At 49.7% G+C, this 20,074-nt stretch overlaps 2 protein-coding genes across 2 annotated transcripts in view; both read left to right on the plus strand.

Annotated features, from left to right (window-relative positions):
• PRKCE (protein kinase C epsilon) overlaps window positions 1-1,724 on the plus strand; it is a 570,596-nt gene extending 568,872 nt beyond the window's left edge. The window contains exons 18-19 of the transcript XR_015725163.1: window positions 99-169; window positions 1,687-1,724. The gene's annotated coding sequence lies outside the window, so the exon portion shown is untranslated. The remainder of the gene's footprint in view (window positions 1-98; window positions 170-1,686) is intronic.
• Window positions 1,725-2,318: 594 nt separating this feature from the next.
• EPAS1 (endothelial PAS domain protein 1) overlaps window positions 2,319-20,074 on the plus strand; it is an 82,489-nt gene continuing 64,733 nt past the window's right edge. Inside the window, exon 1 of the mRNA XM_045787918.2 lies at window positions 2,319-2,876. Within this exon, the coding sequence (XP_045643874.1) occupies window positions 2,851-2,876 (26 nt within the window). The 5' untranslated portion in view covers window positions 2,319-2,850. The remainder of the gene's footprint in view (window positions 2,877-20,074) is intronic.

The raw sequence follows: 20,074 nt of genomic DNA on the forward strand, positions 1-20,074 counted from the left end.
AGCTCAGCACTGCTGAAATGTTCTGTGTAGTTTGGAGATGTTGTTCTGTGACTTACAAGCATAGCCCAGACTCAAGAATTTTCTGCTTCCTCGAGCAGTGAACCACCTGAGCACCTGGAAGCCACCAAAGCACCTGTTTCTTCTCTCACTCCGGCACCAAGTGGGATAAGTAAGCTTATTGTTGATTAAGGGAGCACTGTGTCTTACCAATATCGTTATTAAGATAAATAAATGTGTCCACTAGGACTGGGGGGCTGGAGAAGCCCAGTAGGAAATCACTCCATTTCTGAAATCCACCAGCCCCAAGAAATGGCTCCCTAGAGAGATTTGCAATCTTTGTTTGAATCCCTTGACTGTCAGGCGTGATGTTTGATTTCAAAGTCTGTGTACACAGTGCCCATGGCTCTAGGAAAATGAGAAAATGTGCCTGGTTCCCCAGTTCTCGGCAAGTTATCTCCTCTCCCTATTCTGCTTTCCAGTGCTTTCCAAAGGCCCCTGAAAAGTAGCCCCACCCCTCCTGGTGTGCAAGGGAAAAATATGTTTACTTTGTATTTTGGTGATAACACAAACCTAAACGAAAAAAAGTTCCGTTTATGATTATTTTTTTCTTGATATTTATTTTTGCATTGCAGTTAAAAAAAAAAAGCTAGCCTTAAATTTACCACCCTAACCACTTTTAAGTGTACAGTGCAATAGAGTTAAATATATTCACATTTCGTACAACAGATTCTAGAATTTTTTTGTCTTGCAGAAGCAAAACTGTATACCCATTGCGCACTAATTCCCATCCCATCCCCCCACCACCTTTCTACTTTGTTCCTATGAATTGCATTCCTTCAGATACATCATAATAGCGGAATCATAAAGTATTTGTCCTTTTGTTGACTGGCTGTTCTCACTTTGCATAAAGTCCTGGACTTCCATTATGTAGATTATTTAATATAAAACATGACCAGGCTTATGGGGAAAACGTACAGCAAGGCTGTCAGTGCGAGGGCTACCACTCCCGTGGCCCTTGCTTTGTCTTCTCTTCTACTCACACCTATGAAGCTTTTCTCAAAGCTTGGAAGACTGAGCCTCCCCTGTCCCATCCTGAGAACTGGATCAACATAATGTTAGTAAATGGGGTGGGATTCTTGGAAGAGCACATAGATCGGGTCGATCAGGTCAGGCCAGAGGCACCTGGCGCATAGATGCCCGGGCCAGCATGGGTTGAAGGCGGCGTTGAAAGCGCAGCTGGAAAATCCCTGCGCTCTAATGGCCTGCCCCTTAGATCTCTGATCTCTCCACACTCAACACCTGCAGACTTCATGTTCCTAGGGCTTCGATAAAACACTGGAGACACATAGGGCAGGTCCGAGATCCTGTGATTTGATGACACGCTGTCAATTCTTATCCCCAAATCACACTAGGAAGCCAGACTGACTTGTCCAATTCTGAATTGGCCCAGGTCCGCGCGGTGGTGGTCGGGTGTTGGGAGCAGGGTGCAGCAGGCCCTCGCTCGAAGCGTGGGCCCTCCTCTCCCGCATCCTCACCAAAGCCACACAGTCCACCACCACCCTGCAAGCAAACAGGTGTACCAGTTGAGGGAAAGGAAGAGCAGGCGAAGCCCTGGCTCTATTTCACTACACCGTTTTCCCCAGACCCTACAGGAGCGGTGATTGCTCTCCCTGCCTCTCCTTTCAGACGGCAAAGTCAGCGGCACTCTGCCGGGAAAAGCGCAACGCCTCGGTTCGGAGCGCCGCGGCTGGGCCCTCGGAATTATCCCCCAGAGGGCCCGGGGGCCAGGCGGCAGAGCGAGGGACGCTGCAGCGGCACTGCGGAGCGGCTGTGCGTGGCGTGGCAGAGCGCGGGACCCTGGGTGCTCGCGGTCTTGCCCTGCTCCCAGAGGTACGGAGGAGGTGAAAGCGCACCGCTGCAAAGGGGCACTCCTGCTGTCCGCGGCACTCCCGGAGTCCCACTTCTCGCTGCCGGTTAGCCCCACTTAGGTCGCGCTTGCCCGGTGCGGAGTCCCACCTTACCACAAGCCACCCCGCCGACCTCATAAACAACTTCTGGAACTGCTGGGGGAGGAGGCGGGGCGGGCGGGCCGCGGCGGAGCAGAGCGCGGGGGCAGGGGGCGGGCCGGGGTCAGGGCAGAGGCTGCGGCCGCGCCTCCCCATTGGCCGGGACGCAGTGGGCTGCCCGGGCGCGCGCCGCGCCGCGGGCGGGGTGGGCGGGGGCGGGGCCTGCCGGCGCACGCCCGCCCCCGCCCCCTGCGCCCGCGCCCCCTGCGCCCTCCCCCGCCCAGCCGCAGGAGTTTTTAAAGTGGGCTGGCGGCCCCGGGAGCCGGACATTTGAGAGCGGTCCGCGGCGCAGCCCCTGCGCCCAACACAGCGCTGTCCTGAGGCGGCTGTACAATCCTCGGCAGTGTCCTGAGACTGTATGGTCATCTCCGCGGTCGTGCCCGCCCGGCCTTGGACTCTTTCAACTCCAGTCGTTGCAGCCACTTCTTTTTTTTTTTTTTGAAAACCCAGAAAGTGACTCCTCTTCGCGGGAAAAAGGAACTAAGGTCCCGCTCTCGCGGCCCTCTTTTTGGGTTTGACAGCCTCCTCCCACTCCTTTCCCCGACCCCGCCTCCCCGTGCAGGTTCCTCCCCGGCACCTTTCTCCACCCTCCTCCCCGCACCTAGCCAGCAGCACTCAAACTTCCACCTGACTGTGCGGGGCGCTCGGGACCTGCGAGCACCTAGGACCTTTAACACCTGCCTGGGCCACAAGGAGTAGGCAAGGGCCAGAGCGAAGGCGGCGACAGCAATCCCCACCGGCAGGGGAGCTCAGGTGTCTGGCGTCTCAGAGCGGCACGGCGACAATGACAGCTGACAAGGAGAAGAAAAGGTAAGCGGGCGTCTGAGTTGGCCAGGGAGCTGGTCTGAGGAGGATGGCCACGCCGCACGGGGTCGGCGCCACCGAGAGCGGCTAGGAGAGGAGTCCGCAGGGGTCCTTGAGGCTTGAGGATCGGTGTGGAGGGCTTTGAGGGGGGAGAGCAGGTGCCCTGTCTGCGGACGCGGCGCTTCGGCTTCGCAGCGGAGGGTTCTGTGGCCCGAAGAAGTCGCGAATCTGCGCGCGCGATGAGGCCAGGAGGCCCAGGGAGATGACCCTGGAGGTCGGAGGGGCTGTGGCGCGCGGAACCTTCCCAGATCGCCACCGCTCCAGCCCCCCGCACTAAACTCATGTGGCCAGCATGTTGAAATATTTCTGGGTTGGCTTGACCCAAGTCAACTTTCAACTTTCTCAGGTTTCGCATGTGGGGCATCATCCACTAGTCTCTTTTCCTTGGGACCCCACGGGTCCTTCCAAATGAGCTGCTGTGCTCGCACTGCGCCCCAAACTGGCCAGGGGCTGGAGGCGGAGCGGCCAGGACGCAGCAAAGGGCCCTACTCAGGGTTTGCAGACCCCACTGAAGCTTGGAGAAACCCCCTTCCTGATCCCGCACCTTGACTCGGGAGGAGAGTTGTGTGGTGGGCCGGTTGCCTCGCGAGGGCAGATGCGTTGGTGTGCGGGGAGGGAATGGAGACACTGGATGCCCCCGGCAGGTCCCAGTGTCTCTCTCTCAAGAGGACAGAGAAGGGCAGCCACGATCTGCCCGTCTGCCCTCGCGGGCCTCGCGGCACTGGGTGAGAGGCAACTCCGGCCAACTCTCACTGCCTTCCCGCCCCCTCCCGGCCGCTCCCCGCCCGGCCCTCTCCCGGCGCGGGTGTGAACACACCGCGCGGGCACGCAAGAGTGGGTACGTCCTCGCCTCCCGCGATCGTGCGAGGCTTCCCGACTGGCCCCCTACTCCCCTGGTCTCCGCTGGGGCTGCCCCTGTGGGCTGGAATTTTCAGCCCCGCCCTCGGCGGCGGCTTGGCGGGGCTGGGTTTCGGGGGGAATGGAATTGAACGTGCGGCCTGAGCCGCGGAGGATCAGCAGGGCTGCGGGGCGGTCGTGCGGGATGGGGGACCGAGCCGCGAAGGGAGGGGGTCACTGGCCCCGAGAGCTCAGTGCCTGGGTTGATTTGCTCTTGTTCTGACTTCCACTGTGGGACCTTCGCCAGAAACCGTGTATCTTCTGGTGGAAAGCGGCGGTTCCCACCTCGGGGCGCCGATAAGGATTTGATAAACCCGAGCGAATCGCGAGCGTTCTGGCCAGGCGCCGGGGCCCTCGCTCCTGGGTCTCTGGGGGACCCGGCTACCCCTTCCCGGCCGCAGCTATCCTTCCCGCGTCACTGTGGCGCCCCCCGGCCAGAGACCGGTGAGGGAGCGTGGGCCCCCGGGGCCTCGGAGCTCCCCCGGGGGCCTGTGTCTTTTGAGGGTGGCAAAGCAAGAAAGAGACCTTAAGATCCCAACACATTTTATAAAACCAACATAGCCTGCATCATGATGCCAATAATAATGACTGAACAACCAAAAAACAAAATTAGAGTCAGCTCTTCTGAGCGCGCTTTGGGCTCTGGAGCCGGCGAGGGAACTTAGGGTGCATTATACAACTGTGATGCCTATCGGTGACTGTCGCAATCGCGGAGGTGGGGCCTGATGGCAATCTTAACAGTTGTGTGAAGTGTTAGCTTCTCCCCGCGGCTCCGCGCCGGGTCCTTGTGTTATGTATATTAATCGTCGCCAGAAACTTGGGAGCGGGGGAAATAATTACTTCGAAGTGCTGTAATGCCTCCTTCGTGAGGGAGGGAGATGGAATAGGAGAAGGAAAGAAATTGGGTAATCAGAGTCTGAATTACTCTCAAGAGCGGCGGGTTTAAGAACCGCCGCGGGGACGGCCGGGTGAGCCGCCTGGAAGGCCGCTGCGGGGCTGCGGCGCAGAGCTGGTGGTCGCGCCAAGCGTGTCCCCTCGCCGACGTGCTTGGCTGTTTGTGTTGCAGACTGGCGGGACAGACAGTGTGCCCCTCGCCTTTCAGAGTCCCGTGAAGGGTTGTCCAGTTCCTGTTGGGCTGTTTTGAAATCTATATTTACTTTTCGCGTCTGGCTATTTGTTCGCTGCAGGCTCCTTGCGGGACCAAGGTGTAATTAGCATGTGAACCGATACATTCAAAGTTAGCGTGTCATCTAAGTGTCTGTCCTTAGCTTTCCAGAAGCTCCTCACAAGGGCAGTGTGATGCCTGCTGGAGGGGCTCTTGTGATGGTGATTCTGCACATTGGTTCTTCAGATTTGTCATTCTACTGGTTCGGCAGAGCCGTTTCTTTCCCCAAAGTCAAGATGCACAGAACATTTGCAGTGTTCCTTCTAACAACAGCCCTCAAGAAGTGGGTAGGATTATTCTAAAACGTTCATGCCTCGATGGATATGTTAATGTTTAATAATAAAGAGTTTGCTTTCTAAGTGTTGGCTGGCTGGCTGGCCTCCACGGTGGGTATCAAAGTGCATTTTGGTGGTAGTGGGCATTCCCATGATCTCAGAGATGCTCAGAAACGGAAGCTTGCTAAGGGTACTGCACACACTTACCTTTCTGTATCCGTCTGTCAGGTGGAAGTGGGGGTTTCATTAATTAAGGTTCCTGATTCCGTGAAGAGCTAGAAAGTGTCTGGTGTGCCTGGTTGGCTCAGTTGGTTAAGCATCCGACTCTTGATTTCAGCTCAGATCTTGATCTCGGGGTCGTGAGTTCAAGCTTAAGCTCGGCAGGCCATTGGGCTCCATGCTGGGTGTGGAGTCTACCTAAAAAGAGCTGGAAAGTGTCTCACTTCCTGATAAAATAATTTCTGAGTTCTTTCCCTGGGAGAGAAGAGTTTGGAAGTCCTTAGGTGTGTGGGGAATGGAGAGTGGTTCAGGTGAATGTAAATGAGATCTTTGGATAATCCAGGAGCAAAGTCCTCTCCAAAACCAGACCCAGCTCAGAGCACCTTTCTGGAATGCTTAGGTCACTTAATGCAGGGCCAGCAGTGGAAGGGGAATTGGAGACATCTGGACCAGTAGTTTTCAAACTACTCTCGCTCCTCCTCCCCTTGCAAACTGGACTTAGTTGTTCCTCTGCTAAAATAAAATCAAAGCCCATCTTTTCCCAATTCTAATGGGAAAACTATTGCTAGGCAGTTTTTCTCAATTTAAATGTATTTTCTATAAATATTCCTTTATCATTTGATATCTCTGTCCACTGCATCACCAGAAATCATCAGAACGCAGGGATGATAAGGCATTGGTTTAACACATTCTAGGTTCAGGCATTTCTCATTTAATTCACACAGCTTTCACAAAGTTCAAAATGAATGCTGTGGTCTCAGGTTTTTATCCGTGTTGCTGATGGGGAGCTTAACAATCATTTTATAAGGGATCATGGAAATCATCTAGTTTGAGGCCCAGAGAGGTTCAGTGACTTTTCCAGGCACAAGGAAAGTTAGTGCTGGTAAGAATCAGAACCCCGGTTCATTGCTTGCAATTAATTATGTATTTCCCAATTGTTGACAAAATAGTATCCTCAGCCCTGAAATGCCTCTAAACAGTGGGAATGATTTCCAAAGGATTACAGTGCCCTCTCCCCCACCCCTGCCAAATCACTGAACCTTGTAGAAAGGAGATTTGCTCTTCTAGATAATTATAAAAGACTTCAAGCTGTAGCAGCACTGGTTCTGTTTGCTTCTTTGCAAAATAGGAAGCAGAATTGGCACAGGTTCCATTGCCTACAAACTTTGGGAAGTTTGAATTGTCTTAGTGCTCTCCCTTTATTTCACTTAGAAAAAAAAGTTTTACTTCTATGTGGACCTCATTAAACAAAACCAACGCAAGGGCTGTGGCACAGCAGAGCAGATTGCTTTCTGCAGTAGAGAACCCCTGTCAGCAGAGACATTCAAGCAGCTGCGAGATTGATTCCTGTGCCGAGTAAGTTGGCATTTTCTCTAGGAGTGAAAACTGTGAGACTCAAACTATTTAATTCACTTTGAATGTAAATCAGCCTGTGTGCGTGCGTGCGTGCGTGTGTGTGTGTGTGTGTGTTTGTATAAGTGTGTGTAGGGTGACCCTCAACTCTCTAGGAATTTATTGTATAAAATGTTTACAGATAGAAGGAACCAATTAGATAATTCTCAGCGCTCCAGGATTTCAGCCCCATACGTTTGAAAATACTTGCTGTCATGACTTATCTCAAGACTTAGGTTTTTCTCCTTTTCAAGAAATCTATCCAGTAGTATTTGCTTTTTATGTACTTTTCATTTTAACCTGATGAAGCTTCCCTTTTGCCTCTGGTAGCGCCCCTCACTGATAGTTCACCACTGATAGTCCACCTGGTAGGGCTTTTGCCAATATTGTGAAGTTAGCAGTGTTGGCTCACAGAGCCCCCAGTCCCATGATGTCCGTTTTCGTGATGAACACCAGCTCTGCTGTTCACACCCTGATGTAAATTAGTAAGACAACAGATGTGTGTTGAACACTTGCTCCTACTCTGGATAAAATGCTAAAGAAGAGACTAAGAAATAGGAGATACGGGGCTTTCAGTTGCTTAGTTTGACTGGTGGGGGGAGGAGGACACGTAAGAAAGCTTACCTAAATATATAGCTAGGTAGCAGCTTACATGTAACTTTTTTGTTGCGATCGAATCTTTTGAAGCTAAAGATGGGAAGCTCTTCGTAGCACGTCAGGCAGTAACCACACATACAAGCACACAGTTTTGAAAAGTATTGTGTGGGTTTGTGGGTGGGAGAGTTGATCCATAGTTTTCCCTGGAATCCGACAGGGCAGACGCTGACCACCAGCATGGAGACTGGCTCTGGTAGGGTCAAATGGGGGTAGTCAGGGTTGGGGGTAATGAGAGCAAAGAAAGGGTGGGGGGCTCAGGAGTGTTCCCTGTTGTGTACTTCCTTATTATGGACAGAAAGGCCCCAAAGATGAATGTTTGCTGTTCTTTAGAACTTTTGGGTGAGGGGCATGGGAGGAAGTGTCCAGTACAATTCAGGGAGTGATAGGGATAGAGGTTGTGGTCCCTCTGAGGAGAACAGTGCAGACAGCTATGACTTCAAGAAGGCCAAGAAGAGAGAGGGAGCTGCTTAACCTGGGCTTTGTGAATAGGCTTCAGGGGGTGGTCTGTGAGCCTCTGAAATTGGGTGCAAAATATTATGTATATAAGCCTTTTTTTTTTCCCTGAGGGAAATCTGCGCAGCTCTCAATAGTCTTTCAAAGGTTCTATGATCTGAAAAAGACAAGTCCTTAAGCGTCTGCCTTCGGCTCAGAGCGTGATCCCGGCGTTATGGGATCGAGCCCCACATCAGGCTCCTCTGCTGGGAGCCTGCTTCTTCTTCTCCCACTCCCCCTGCTTGTGTTCCCTCTCTCGCTGGCTGTCTCTATCTCTGTCAACTAAATAAATCTTAAAAAAAAAAAAAAAAAAAGAGACCTTGTTCTTCAATGTCTGATTTGGTGACTGTCTTACATTTCAAGACGTTTCTGTTCAGGTCCCAGACAGTTCCCACATTTCACTGCCAGTGTCTCTCCCTGTCTTGAGATGGGGGAGGGTTTGGTGTGTGTGTATCTAGGAAAGATTATGTGGTGCACCTTAAGCTTACCTGTACCTGGCTGGCCTGTCTACCCACCTACATGGCTGCCTTCGGGAATAGAAGGAAGGGGAGTGGGTGCAAAGCACAGGGTTAGCGCTGGTGTGATTCATTTCCTTTTTCTTTCTTTCTTTTTTTTTTTTTTTCAGGGGGGAAGGGGCAGAAAGAGAATCTTAAGCAGGCTCCACACCCAGCACGAGCCTGATGTTGGGCTCCATCCCACACCCCACAGATCATGACCCAAGCTGAAATCAAGAGTCAGATGCTTAACCGACTGAGCCCCCAGGCGCCCCATGGTGTGATTCATTTTCTTAATGCTTCTTAAAACAGCCATGAAAATTTGTCCTCACATTTTCCATCATCCTCACACAGTTATTTGGAGGCCCTTTTATGTACTAGGAATGTGTCCTTAAGAGAATCATATATGCAGTAGGACAAAACCATAAAACCTGAACATTTTAGTCTCCTTTGTGCAGGCTCTGCTCTCAGAATTTACCTGGATTAACTCAATTCTCCTAGCAACCTTGTGGCATAAGCCCTGTTATTATCCCCATTTCAGTGACAGGAAAGCTGAAGTATATAGAAAGGTAACTGCCAAAGGTCAGCTCGGTGGGAGTGGGATTTGAATTGGGCAAAGTGTCTCTAGAGTCTGTACATTTACCCGGAGGTCCATTCCCCCTTACGTTTTCTAAGCTGTCTGTGACGTATTTAATGCCATGCCTGACCATGGTAAGTACTCTATAAATGATAACCGCGTCTGCTGTTGTAGTTGTAATTATAGTAATTACTTTTTTGTGACTCATCACTGTATTGAACCTCACACACAGACAGGAGTAGAAGATCTGAAGGGTGGACTTGGCAGTCCTGGAAATTCATCTTTTTCGTGGGTTTCCCTCAACTCTGACAGGAGGCGATTCTCTGCTGCCCCCAAGAAGTTCAAAGCTTTCCACCTCCCACCCTGCACTGGTGGCAAGACTTCAATAATTACTTTAGCCTTCAGACTCCATTGTGCAGAAGGACCTGTTAGAAGTCTTCCTCTGTGGCTTCTGAAGAACCATCTCCAAATCAAGATGCACAAGACTTCCTCTGGCTCTTTTGATCTTTTGAAATTGCAAGGACAGGAAGGAAAGAATGGATGGGGGAATAAAGAATAGCTAAGACTGTGGCAATAATAATATGTCGCATTTTTACGGAGCCCTCTCTCTGAGGGCTCTCTACAGCCATCACAACACTGGCTTCTGCACCGTGAGCCTAGAAGGGTTTTCTGAGTTTTCCCCGTGCTGTAAAACTTAGGTGCACCAACACGTATCATAACCGAGAGAGAAGCAAGTCCTGTTGGCAGTTGCATGTCACCATATGTGTGGAAGTCGTGCATGGGTATGTGCCCCTCACAGCCTCTGTCATTTCCAAGCAGAGTTTGGGTGCAATTTGTTGCCAGTTGTCTGGTCCTGCTCATTGAAAGCCACAGGCTGGCCTGCAAGTATGAAGTCAGAAGAGTGGTGGGGCCCTCTGAGACCTCTGGAGCCAAGGAGACAGGTGCAGAATGGGTTAGAATGTTATCTATTTGTAGGTGGCCTTTTGTTTTCCTAGTTTCTCTAGAAATACTGGTTTGCTCGACGGCCTCAGGCTGTTTCTCGGTGCCACTTGTACATCAGCAAAACTTTTCCAGTATGGCATGACCACCAGAAGTTTCACATGTTCCCAGGAGGCACACGCCTCCCCCTTAATTTGGAAAAAGTCGTCAGTTTTAACGTTATAAGTAACTTCTGTGCAAGATAATGACTCTGGGAATCAGTTTCTTTTCTCACATGGGAAGATATTTCAGAAAGGGTGGTTCGTTAGTAAGGAGAATGACCCATTAAAAAACAGTGTATTTATCTGTCACACACCCAGCTGGCATTTTCCCAATTCTACAAAGCCTTGGAAGTGGATTGTTAGAACTCTCTTCTTATATGCCTCCGGCGACTTCCTGTATCCCCTTTCCATGGCACCCTCCAATAAAAATAAATAACTAAAAATCAAACCTAAGAGGTTAGTTCTAGGAATCTTAGCAGATTAGTGATTTTACTGGGTTAGGCTGTGTAATAAAACCCATGAGTGGGAAAATGACTCCATTATGCCAGACTCATGATGGTGCTGCTGGAAGGTAGCCCCCATCGCTGTGCTGGCTTCTTGCAAATGCTAGGGTACAGCCAATATTCTGGTTTTTGTAGAAGTTAATCAACTCTGTGACTTTAGTTGTTTGGTTGTGACTTTAGTTGACTCTGTCAATCTCATTTTCAGTCTGAGCTCCCTGCTCTTATGGGGTGTCAGTGGTTTGCTCTGAATAAGAGATATGTGGCCTCAATCTGAGACCAATCAGAAGCATTCTATAAATCCTTTAAAATACATCCGTTAAAGTAGATGGATATTGTTGGTGGTAATCTTTTAAGTCACTGTGCTGTGTGTCTAGCCACACAGTGCTCTTTCTCTGTGTCTCGACATTGTATTAACAGATACATGTGTTGTACTCTTGATACAACATTTTCAAAACAAATTTTTTCATATTTTGTCATCACTGTGTATAATATTTGTCCTGACTGCCCCTGGGTTGGGGGCAGGGGGAAGGAAGGGCAAAACATTATCCTAATTTTATACTTGGGAAATTGAGCTGCTGACAGAAGCAAACCACACTGTCTGCAGTGAAACCTACCACTGGACCCAGGTGTCCTTGGTGAGGTTAGGACCCTAGGTATCCCCTGGGGTTCCTGTTACAAGGTAATAAAGAACCAAGAGCACAAAAGGGGTGACTCAAACTTCAGTGGTAACTATTCTCATTACTAATGAGTAATTACAGCAAATATTTACAGGCCTCCTTCCCACCTTTACAACTTCCTGTTGCTGAAGCACTTTGGAGTATTGAGAAAGACTGTCCTGGAAAAAGACGTCATACGGGGTTGCAGGAAAGAGTGGTTTTAAGCACACACCAAAAAATCGGTTGCTTTGCTCTGTTTATGAATTCCACATGGAAACAACAGAAAATTATGCTTGTGAGGGACTGTTGGTGATCCATTCCTAGGAACTTTAAAACAAATTTTAAAAAATCAATTCTGGATGATCGAGTATCTGGGAAAAGGGGACCCAAGATGTTTTTACAGATTATTCTAGAAATAAAAAGACTGCAAAGTAAAATTTTGGAGTTCAAGCACAGGTCGTTTGGTAAACACTCTTTTATGGACATGATCTCTACAATATTTTTCTGAATGAAGACAGTCGTTCATAATAGAGTAAACCAGGATGTATAAAATGTGCCATGTGGGCACTGCAGGGAGCTAGACGACTATCATTCACTTAACAAAGATTCCAGAGTAAATCCTGATAATGCTTATTTCCTATACACTCAGTTTAAAGAGCACTCCAGTGAAACTGCTTTCTTCAGTATCTGAACCACTGCACACTTGTATTTCTCTCCTGGGTTTCCAAGAGTCCTCAGATGCTATTTTCGAATGGCAGTATTCACTCCAGTACTGGCTAAGGTTGAGGAAGCTAATTTTGGTGCCTGGGGTAAAGGGAGAGAGAAGTCCTCTGCAAAGCCAGAAGGGCTTTCTGGTGCCTGGGGTTGGAGCAGCGCGGTGTTAGCAGACACACCACGTTTCACCTTTAGAACCTTTATTTGTGTGCTTGCACAACAAATGTTTACCCAGATATTAAGATAAGAAAAGTATGAAGGTCACATTTCGCTGGTGAGAGGGGAGCTTCTATAAATGTGACCATATCACTATGCAGCAGGAGTCTGTCTTTTATTCTATACCAGGGACTTAGGGGAATTAATGGTGGGTGGGGCATGGGAACCAGGCCCTTCTCAGTCTTTTGGCTTTCTTGCCTGCACCCTGCAGGTCCTGGCTCCGCTGACGTGCCCATCCCATTAGGCGAGGCCCTTTGGGGTAGTCAAGAAGTCAGAGGAAATTGTAGTCCACTGCGTGGCCCCACTCTCTGGAGTCCTGTGGCGCTCCATGGACATTGGTGCCCTGCACTTCCCTGCTATCTGACTGGCTGGGAAGCAGGCTGGCTACTAAAATAGCTTTCCTACCCTCTCCGAAGAGGTTTGCATGGGGCTGATACTGCCCCTATTTTAGGCAGGGTTGTCATGTCCTCAGAGCACAGAGAGTCTTCAGGGTGGGAAAAGGGTTTCTTTTGTTGTGGATTTGAGTGTTTCCCCTAAAGGTCTCCAAGGGTTAGCTTTGCTCAGAGCCTGAACGAAGACATGGATCCTTGGCCCAATTTACTTCCCAAGGGCAGCCTGCATGGCAGGGCAAGTTCCTCACTCTAACAGTAAGGGACCCACCCCAGCTCTCTCCCCACATCCACACTCACCGGACATGCTTCTGAACTCCAGCTATGCAGGCCCCCTCCCTCTGCCCTAACAGCTTGTTTCCCCCCCAGGTCACAGGACTCCTTCCCACCCGGATTCCCTCAACCTAGTCCTTCCAGCTTGGATGCTCCTCTCCTCTCTTTCTTTTTTTTTTTTTTTTAAAGATTTTATTTATCTATTTGACAGAGAGAGAGACAGCCAGTGAGAGAGGGAACACAAGCAGGGGGAGTGGGAGAGGAAGAAGCAGGCTCATAGCAGAGGAGCCTGATGTGGGGCTCGATCCCATAACGCCGGGATCACGCCCTGAGCCGAAGGCAGGCGCTTAACCGCTGTGCCACCCAGGCGCCCCCTCTCCTCTCTTTCTACTCAAATATCTCCCACTTTCCAAGGCGAGTCCAAGTGCTCCCACTCTAGCAAAGCCTTCCACAGTAATTCCCATGCTGGTACATCCCCTCCACCCCTTCGTGGCTCTTCGTTAGGTTTGCCAAAGAGCCTGCCTGATTCTGTTTCCTTGGTATCTAACGACATTTTACCTGTTCTTGTCTTTCCAACTAGATTGCGTATTGCTTAAGGGCTAGGATACCTCATTTTCTGCTGTGCTCCTGTCATACTTTCCATATTTCGAGTCCCTAAAATCATACATCATTTTTAAAAATCATAGAATTGCTTTTTTGCTATCCCTTGGGTTGCTTGGAGAGCCTGCCTCTTGGGTTCTGCTTTTCTCATTCATGTAGATTTGAGCCCTTTACTCATTTTCCTTTAAAAAGAAAGGAAAAGGAAAAGAAAAACTTGGGGGAACCAGTGGCAGGTCTTGTTGATACATGATTTTACATAAAATGCAAACATTAGGCTAGTATTATGTTAAAGCTTGACTTCAGGAATGCCCAACACACCAGGGCGAGTGCCAGCCCAAACAACGAAGTAGTCCAGCTTTAGTCTCAAAGTTTAGAAGGCCAGATGGGAAAGTGTGCAGGGAGTACACAGCTCTCAGCTCAGAAGTCACCTTCCCTGGGGACCCTTCCCTGATCACGCTGGTTACCCCTTATTTACATAGTCTTCAGTCTGTATTTTATTATTTGTATGATGCTTTTATAAATTGCTTTTGAGTGTGTGTGTGTGTGTGTGTGTGTGTCTGTGTCTGTCCCTGAAAATATTTAGGTAGTAAGGCCTTCATGAGCCATGAGCCTGGACCAGTCATCTTTTTCTTTTCTTTTTTCATATTAAACTTATAGTTTTATTCAGCTTTGATTTTAACACATGTTTAACAAAAGAAAGCCCACAGGAAAGGGTGGAGCCCATGGGGGCAGGGCCTCACAGATGCCTCAGGAGAAGACAGGTCTCCTCCCCTCCCCTCTCCTCCTCTTCCCTCCCCAGCTGAAGGGATTTGAGGAGAGACAGAGGCAGGGGAGGGGGCTGGTCCCCAGTCTGTGGGGTGGTGCTTGGGGGTAGAGGGCCATGGGGAACAAGGGACAGTCCTCTTTTTCTGTTCTTTCTTCCCATATACGGCACCCAGAATACAGGCCCACATTTGGGTGTGTAGTAGTTCTCTGTAGACTCAGTAATTATTTTGGGGTGCTTAGTACAGAGGGTTAGAGGCACAGGCAGAAACCTTTGCTCAGATCAGCTTATTCTCCTTGATCACCCAACTCGCCTGTAGTGAGGTCTGTGTGTAAACGTTTATAGGTTACCTGCCACATTCATGTGTCATGCATGCAATGAAGTTACAAAGAACCATTAGATGGATGCTGCCCTCAGGGATTATAGTCTCGTTTTGAGTTAAAGAATTCCTAAAATTGTTTAAAACATTGCGAGATGGTTATGTTGATGGGGACCCTAGGCCCCTCTTTAAGATGCTACCATCTTGTTGGGTAGTTGAAACTAGCTCAGATAAAAGATGGAGCAAACAGAGGCATATTAGTAATCAAGGGAGTGTGAATGAGGGGAAATAGATCTATTGTGTTGCGAATAGTTAGAAAGGGAAGCGGTCAGCATTGATTAGAGGGCCCTTTAACAGAGGAGCTTTAAAGTCTAGGTCCTGAACATTGGGTAGAACTTAGATAGGCATACGGGTATGGGGCATTCCAGTTGGGGTGAACAGCTTAAGTCAAATGAAGAGGCAGGAATAAACAGGTTGGGCATGCCAGGACTGGTGAGCTGGCTCCTTCCACAGCTGAGTCCAGAGCACTGTCAACGGGCAGGAGGTGAGGACCAGGCCTGGGCTGGTATGGGGGAAATAGGAATACTCCTTCTTGAGTCATATTGTGATGGAATCTCCGGACTGCTTTGGGGCAGGGGCCCCGAAAGGAGCAGTGTCTGCCTCTCTTGAGAATCAGACATGGGAGAGCTGCTCAGGACACCTCTGTTACCTGCCAACCAGCAGCCTGGCTCTCGTGTGAACACCACAGGGTGCCTGGAGGAGGCTGTGATCGTTTTTCCATCAGAATGACCTCAAAGACTAGAAATGCCCCCCCCCCCATATTGCTTAGGAAATCAGTCATTGCCAATGTGCTTGAATCACTCTGGAATGTATATATAGATTTATTTGGACTGTACCATCCCTCAGGGCAATAAATGCCTCCCTGTGCATAAAACCTGAGCTGGAAGGGGAAGCTTACCATATGCTAAAATGCCTTCCTTCAGGCTCTGAGGAGGGACGCAATGACCCTTATCTGGCATTCTCATTTTGATGGTAAAGTCTCTAGCCCCTTAATAATTTGATAAACCTGGGATTCTATCCCTGCTTGCTCTTTCTCATTGCAGATTCTAGGGCTTTGAGTCTGATCACTGTAGAAAGATAGAGAAGTCCCTTCCACACACCACTATTTACAGGAAGATAGCCACATCCAAGTCAGTCCACCCCTTTTGCCAGTCTCTACCAATAACTGCTAATAGCATTCCTCGTGCAGAGAGAGCGCGGCAGCCGAGCCGTTCCTTGACCTCTCCTTTCCTGTTATGTGGCAACACCATTCCCTGAAGCCTGGGCTCTGATATTCTTGGGCAGATGCTGGCAAAAGAGAAGGAAAAGGAGTTGTCTTTGTGGAGTCACCTGGCTCCGGCAGCTGGAGCATTTTCCCTCCCCCAGCGGTATAACCTCTCCCCCAGAGGTATTCAGAAGCGTGTGAGGCCACGGATGGACCCTTGTGAGCAGGGCCTTGGCCAGCAATCCCGAATTGCTGGGGAGGACCTTACACCGGGGACCAGCAGAGTCCCTTCAGTGCGTGCTGTCCGATGGTATTTTGAGGGAGGTCATAGCTCCTAAATGTGCTTGGCTTGCGGTTTAACCCCATCGTGCGCGTGCATGTCTCCACCTCTTGTTCCTTTTCCATCCCCTCAGTCATCAGTAAGTGCTTGTTGAACCTGCGAAACTGCTGCCCAGCGCTGGCATGATAGCTTTATTCAGTGATGTGCTCAGTCATCATGTAAATACCTACTCCGTGCAGGCCGCCGAACACTGGGCCTGAACCCAGGGAAGGGCCTCTGGAGGCAGCTGGAAGGAGCCTTCCCTATGTGGGACTGCAGGGGACCGACAGCTGCAGAGCCCAGGGCAGCCCAGACATAGGGCTGTCTGGGCCTTGAGCAATCCCCAGGAAGCGGCCTTAGGGACATCCTAAGAAACCCCATTGGCCAGAAAGTGGTGTTTACTCAAATCTGGCCAGAGCTAGAAGTTTGAGTTTGGCATCTACCTAACCACAGCTCCAGGTAGGCCTCAGGAAGGAAAAGACAGGTGTCCTGACCTGTCATCTGTGCCTACACCATTGGGGTCTGGAGTCTGTGAATATACCATATCTATTCCTTTGTGTTTTTTCCCTTCCCTTCCAAAGTAAAAATTCCTTTGAAAGATTTCGATGTTGCCTCTGCTGAACTCCCAGCAAACTGTTCTCCCCACTTAGGTCAGTGAGGGGAGGGGACTCGGGCACCTTTGGTGGTGGTGTGTCACCATAGCCTCTGGCCAGCTCCGGGCCTTGGGAAATCCTGGTGCCCAGAGAATGCAGGCGGAAAGGAGTCTGAGCCGACTGTGAACGTCGATCCCTTCTTTCCTGAGCCCTTCGTTTGAACACACTTGAAACTATTTGCCACAGTCAGATTAACATAAGCCTTGTGATTCTGCACCACCTGTAGCCCCTTACGTGGATTCAGATATTACAGGGTTAATGACGACAGCTGTAGTTCTCAAGTTAGATATTCTGGGCCACAGCAGGGCACGTGTTTATATTGGAAAGGGACAAATGTTCACCCACCTGAATTTCTTTGCCTCCAAAATTAGTGTCAAAGGATGACCACAAGAGTTCCATATTTCTTAGCCTTTGTTTTGCCAATTGTAAATGCTCCAGGGTACTTATTTGCCAAACAGATTGTAAATCTTCACTTGTTTTGTGTCCCTGGCAAAGCTCGCCTCCACGTGAAGGTCAGAGGAACTCTCAGAAGTCTCTAGGAGTCTGAAAGACTGTTCTAGATCCCTTTCTGACTTGTGTGACCTCACACAGGTAATTTAACCTCTCTGCGTGTTTCACATTCCAAAAGGGGGACTAGACACACTAACTGCTTTCTAAGAGTGCTGTCATGAGGTCGAAATGAGCTGGAGTTTCAGTAAAACCATGCATTTAAAAAGCATATTACACTTTAAAAGTCCTTTTTCCAACCATTATCTCACTACAAAGACCTTTGAAAGGATAAAGTGCAGTCTGTTAAGGCATCATTATTAACAGGCACAGCAGTATAATCGTTCGGCACATCGTTACCTGTTGGAGTGATTGGGCTGTAGTTGGAAGGGAGTCTCAGGAGAAGCTGAAGGGAGATGCTTTTCAGGATTATGCGCTTTTACCAACAGTGATTTCGGGTTATGAGTTATATTTTTCCCATGCTCTGAGACTAGAGGAAATCTGATAACACCAAGAGACCAAGGAAACTTCCAAGACTCCTGAAAAATGGTCTGACTTGGGACATGTCCCTTTCCGTGCCTGGCCTGCTCTCCCCTCCCTGTGGAGATAGAGGGTCCATGCCAGCCGCCATCTTGTTGTAAGTGGGAATTTCCCTTTGACTTAGCACTCCCAGATCTCTTGACCTAAAGGGCTGTATCCACACCACATCTGCTCATGTCCCACCTGCTGCTTTGCATCTTATGAGTAAGACCTAATTGTGGACTCATGAAGGGACAGAGTGCCTGGCCCAAGGTCTTTAAAATAAAGGTCAGGTAACTTACGGCAAGATCCAGAAGTGGGGGGTGTACCAGTGCCATGACAATAACCTGGGCCTCCTGGTGTTACTGGAAGTGAGAAGAGGCTTTGGGTGTGAGGACCCTGGCTCTGCCACACAGGGACCGTGATACTTGGCCTCAGCTCTGCAGCATCCCTGCTGCCTCTTGTACCTGAACCGCCCTTCACATCCCCATGCCCAGGCCAGCCAGCAGACCTGAGCCTGAGCTCTCAGCTTCAGCATCACCTCCTTGGGAAGCCTTTCCCGACCCACTCAGTTAACTTCCATCCCTCCATCCCTGTTCTCCTATTTATTTTTTTAACAAGACTTCCCACATGCTGCTGCTGCTGCTGTTGTTGTTGTTGTTATTATTATTATTATTATTATTATTATTTTGGTCTGCTTATTATCTGTTGCTCCCCTCTAGTTTTAAGATCCTGGAGGGCAGGGACTATGCTGACTTGTTCACCACCACCATATCCATAGTGTTTCGGGAGTGCCAGGCACATATTAGATGCTCCTGAAATAATTGCTAAGTGAAATAATTAATCGAGGATTGCTGGGTCTTTGTCCTCAATTCTGCACTTTTATTTCTTACATTTGTTTGGTGTTTAATTTTTTTCCCCCAAAGCTGATGATGTAGATTAAAGTAGTTGTCATTCTCATCACATAGGTGAAACCAGGGTGACATAACAATGTGATCACAAAGCCAGAAAGTGGTGGAGCCTGTGTTAAAACCCCCCAGGCCCAGCCTCTTTCTACTGTCACCCTGGGCACCTGAGTTTTGTGCTGTGGCGATGTTATTGTTTGTCCTGTTTGGCAATGTTTACACCGGAGGAGTAGGGGCCATTGTGTGTTGGTGGCGTCTGGAAATACACAGCAGAGTCCCAGGAGAACACCACTGTTGGTTCTTACCACAATTAGCAATTGTCAGGCCAGGGGCAGTGACTGGGTGGGTGTCACTCGCTATGTGGCTGGTTCTGCCTGCTCCTGACAGAAGCAAAGGGGAGTGGGAGTCCTCAGACCACAGCCCCATTTCTGTCTGGTCCTGTCTATCCCACCACTCACATCTAGTCCCTTTCTGTAGGGGAATGTCCTGTTCGGGCATCTAGTGGAATTTCTGTGGTCTGGTGGAAAGGAAAGACGAGTGCTAACTGGCTCAGTGACCTCTGAGCCTCAGTTTCTCCACCTTTAAAATGGGCCAGTAGGTGGGAACCAGACACTGAGATCCCTTTTAGGGTTCTAATTCCATTGCGAAGTGAAGTCCAAGTGGAGCCTGGTTTCCAGTGCTTCCTTAGGGAAGGAGGATGAGCTGTTAAAGGTGGTCAGTGGGAGCCTAGAGGAAGCCTCTCCAATTTCCCTGAAACCCACTCCTGCCCCCCACCCCAAGAGGAGGTTCTGTTAAAGTGGACAGGGGCAGAGACATGGCAGTCACTCTGGGGCATGGAGTGATGCCGCAGAGAAGAGCAGCAGGGCCACCCTTAAGAAGGAAGGGGGTTGCAGTGTGACAGAATGCGCACTGCCCAGTGGTTTCTACAAAGGGAACCGCTGTGTTATAAGGAGCAGCAGGGGCTCATCTCCTAATGCCAGAGGAGAGGGAGGCGGGCTGCAGGGGTGAGTGAGAGCACCCTTCACCTGCCACAACCGTGCTGCAGTCCGTCGCGGACTCGCTCCGAGTCCGTGCTGCTGTTACCCCTGCCTGCCGATTCGATTGGGCTGGGAAAATAGAAATTGCTGCTAGAGGTGGCTTATTACTGCCACGACTCATCTATGCAGGAATAGATACTTACATATGTGTGTGTGTGTGTGTGTGTATAAATGAACATATCTGGAGTGCTCAGGCTTGATGCGGACATGAGACGATGGACACGAGCCACCTGGCCTGAGGCAGTGAGCAGCAAGCCTGAGTTAGGCAGCCGGGGCCTTGAGAGGGGCAGGCGCAAACATTACTGAATGGACTCCTGTCATACCAGGGGGAGGGGAGCGCCCTGTGGGACAGAGGTGAGTCACTGTGCATGAGTGTTGGG

Source organism: Ursus americanus, chromosome 7 (genome assembly GCF_024610735.1).
Source record: "Ursus americanus isolate L20-20 chromosome 7, mUrsAme1.1.p, whole genome shotgun sequence".
NCBI lineage: Eukaryota > Metazoa > Chordata > Mammalia > Carnivora > Ursidae > Ursus > Ursus americanus.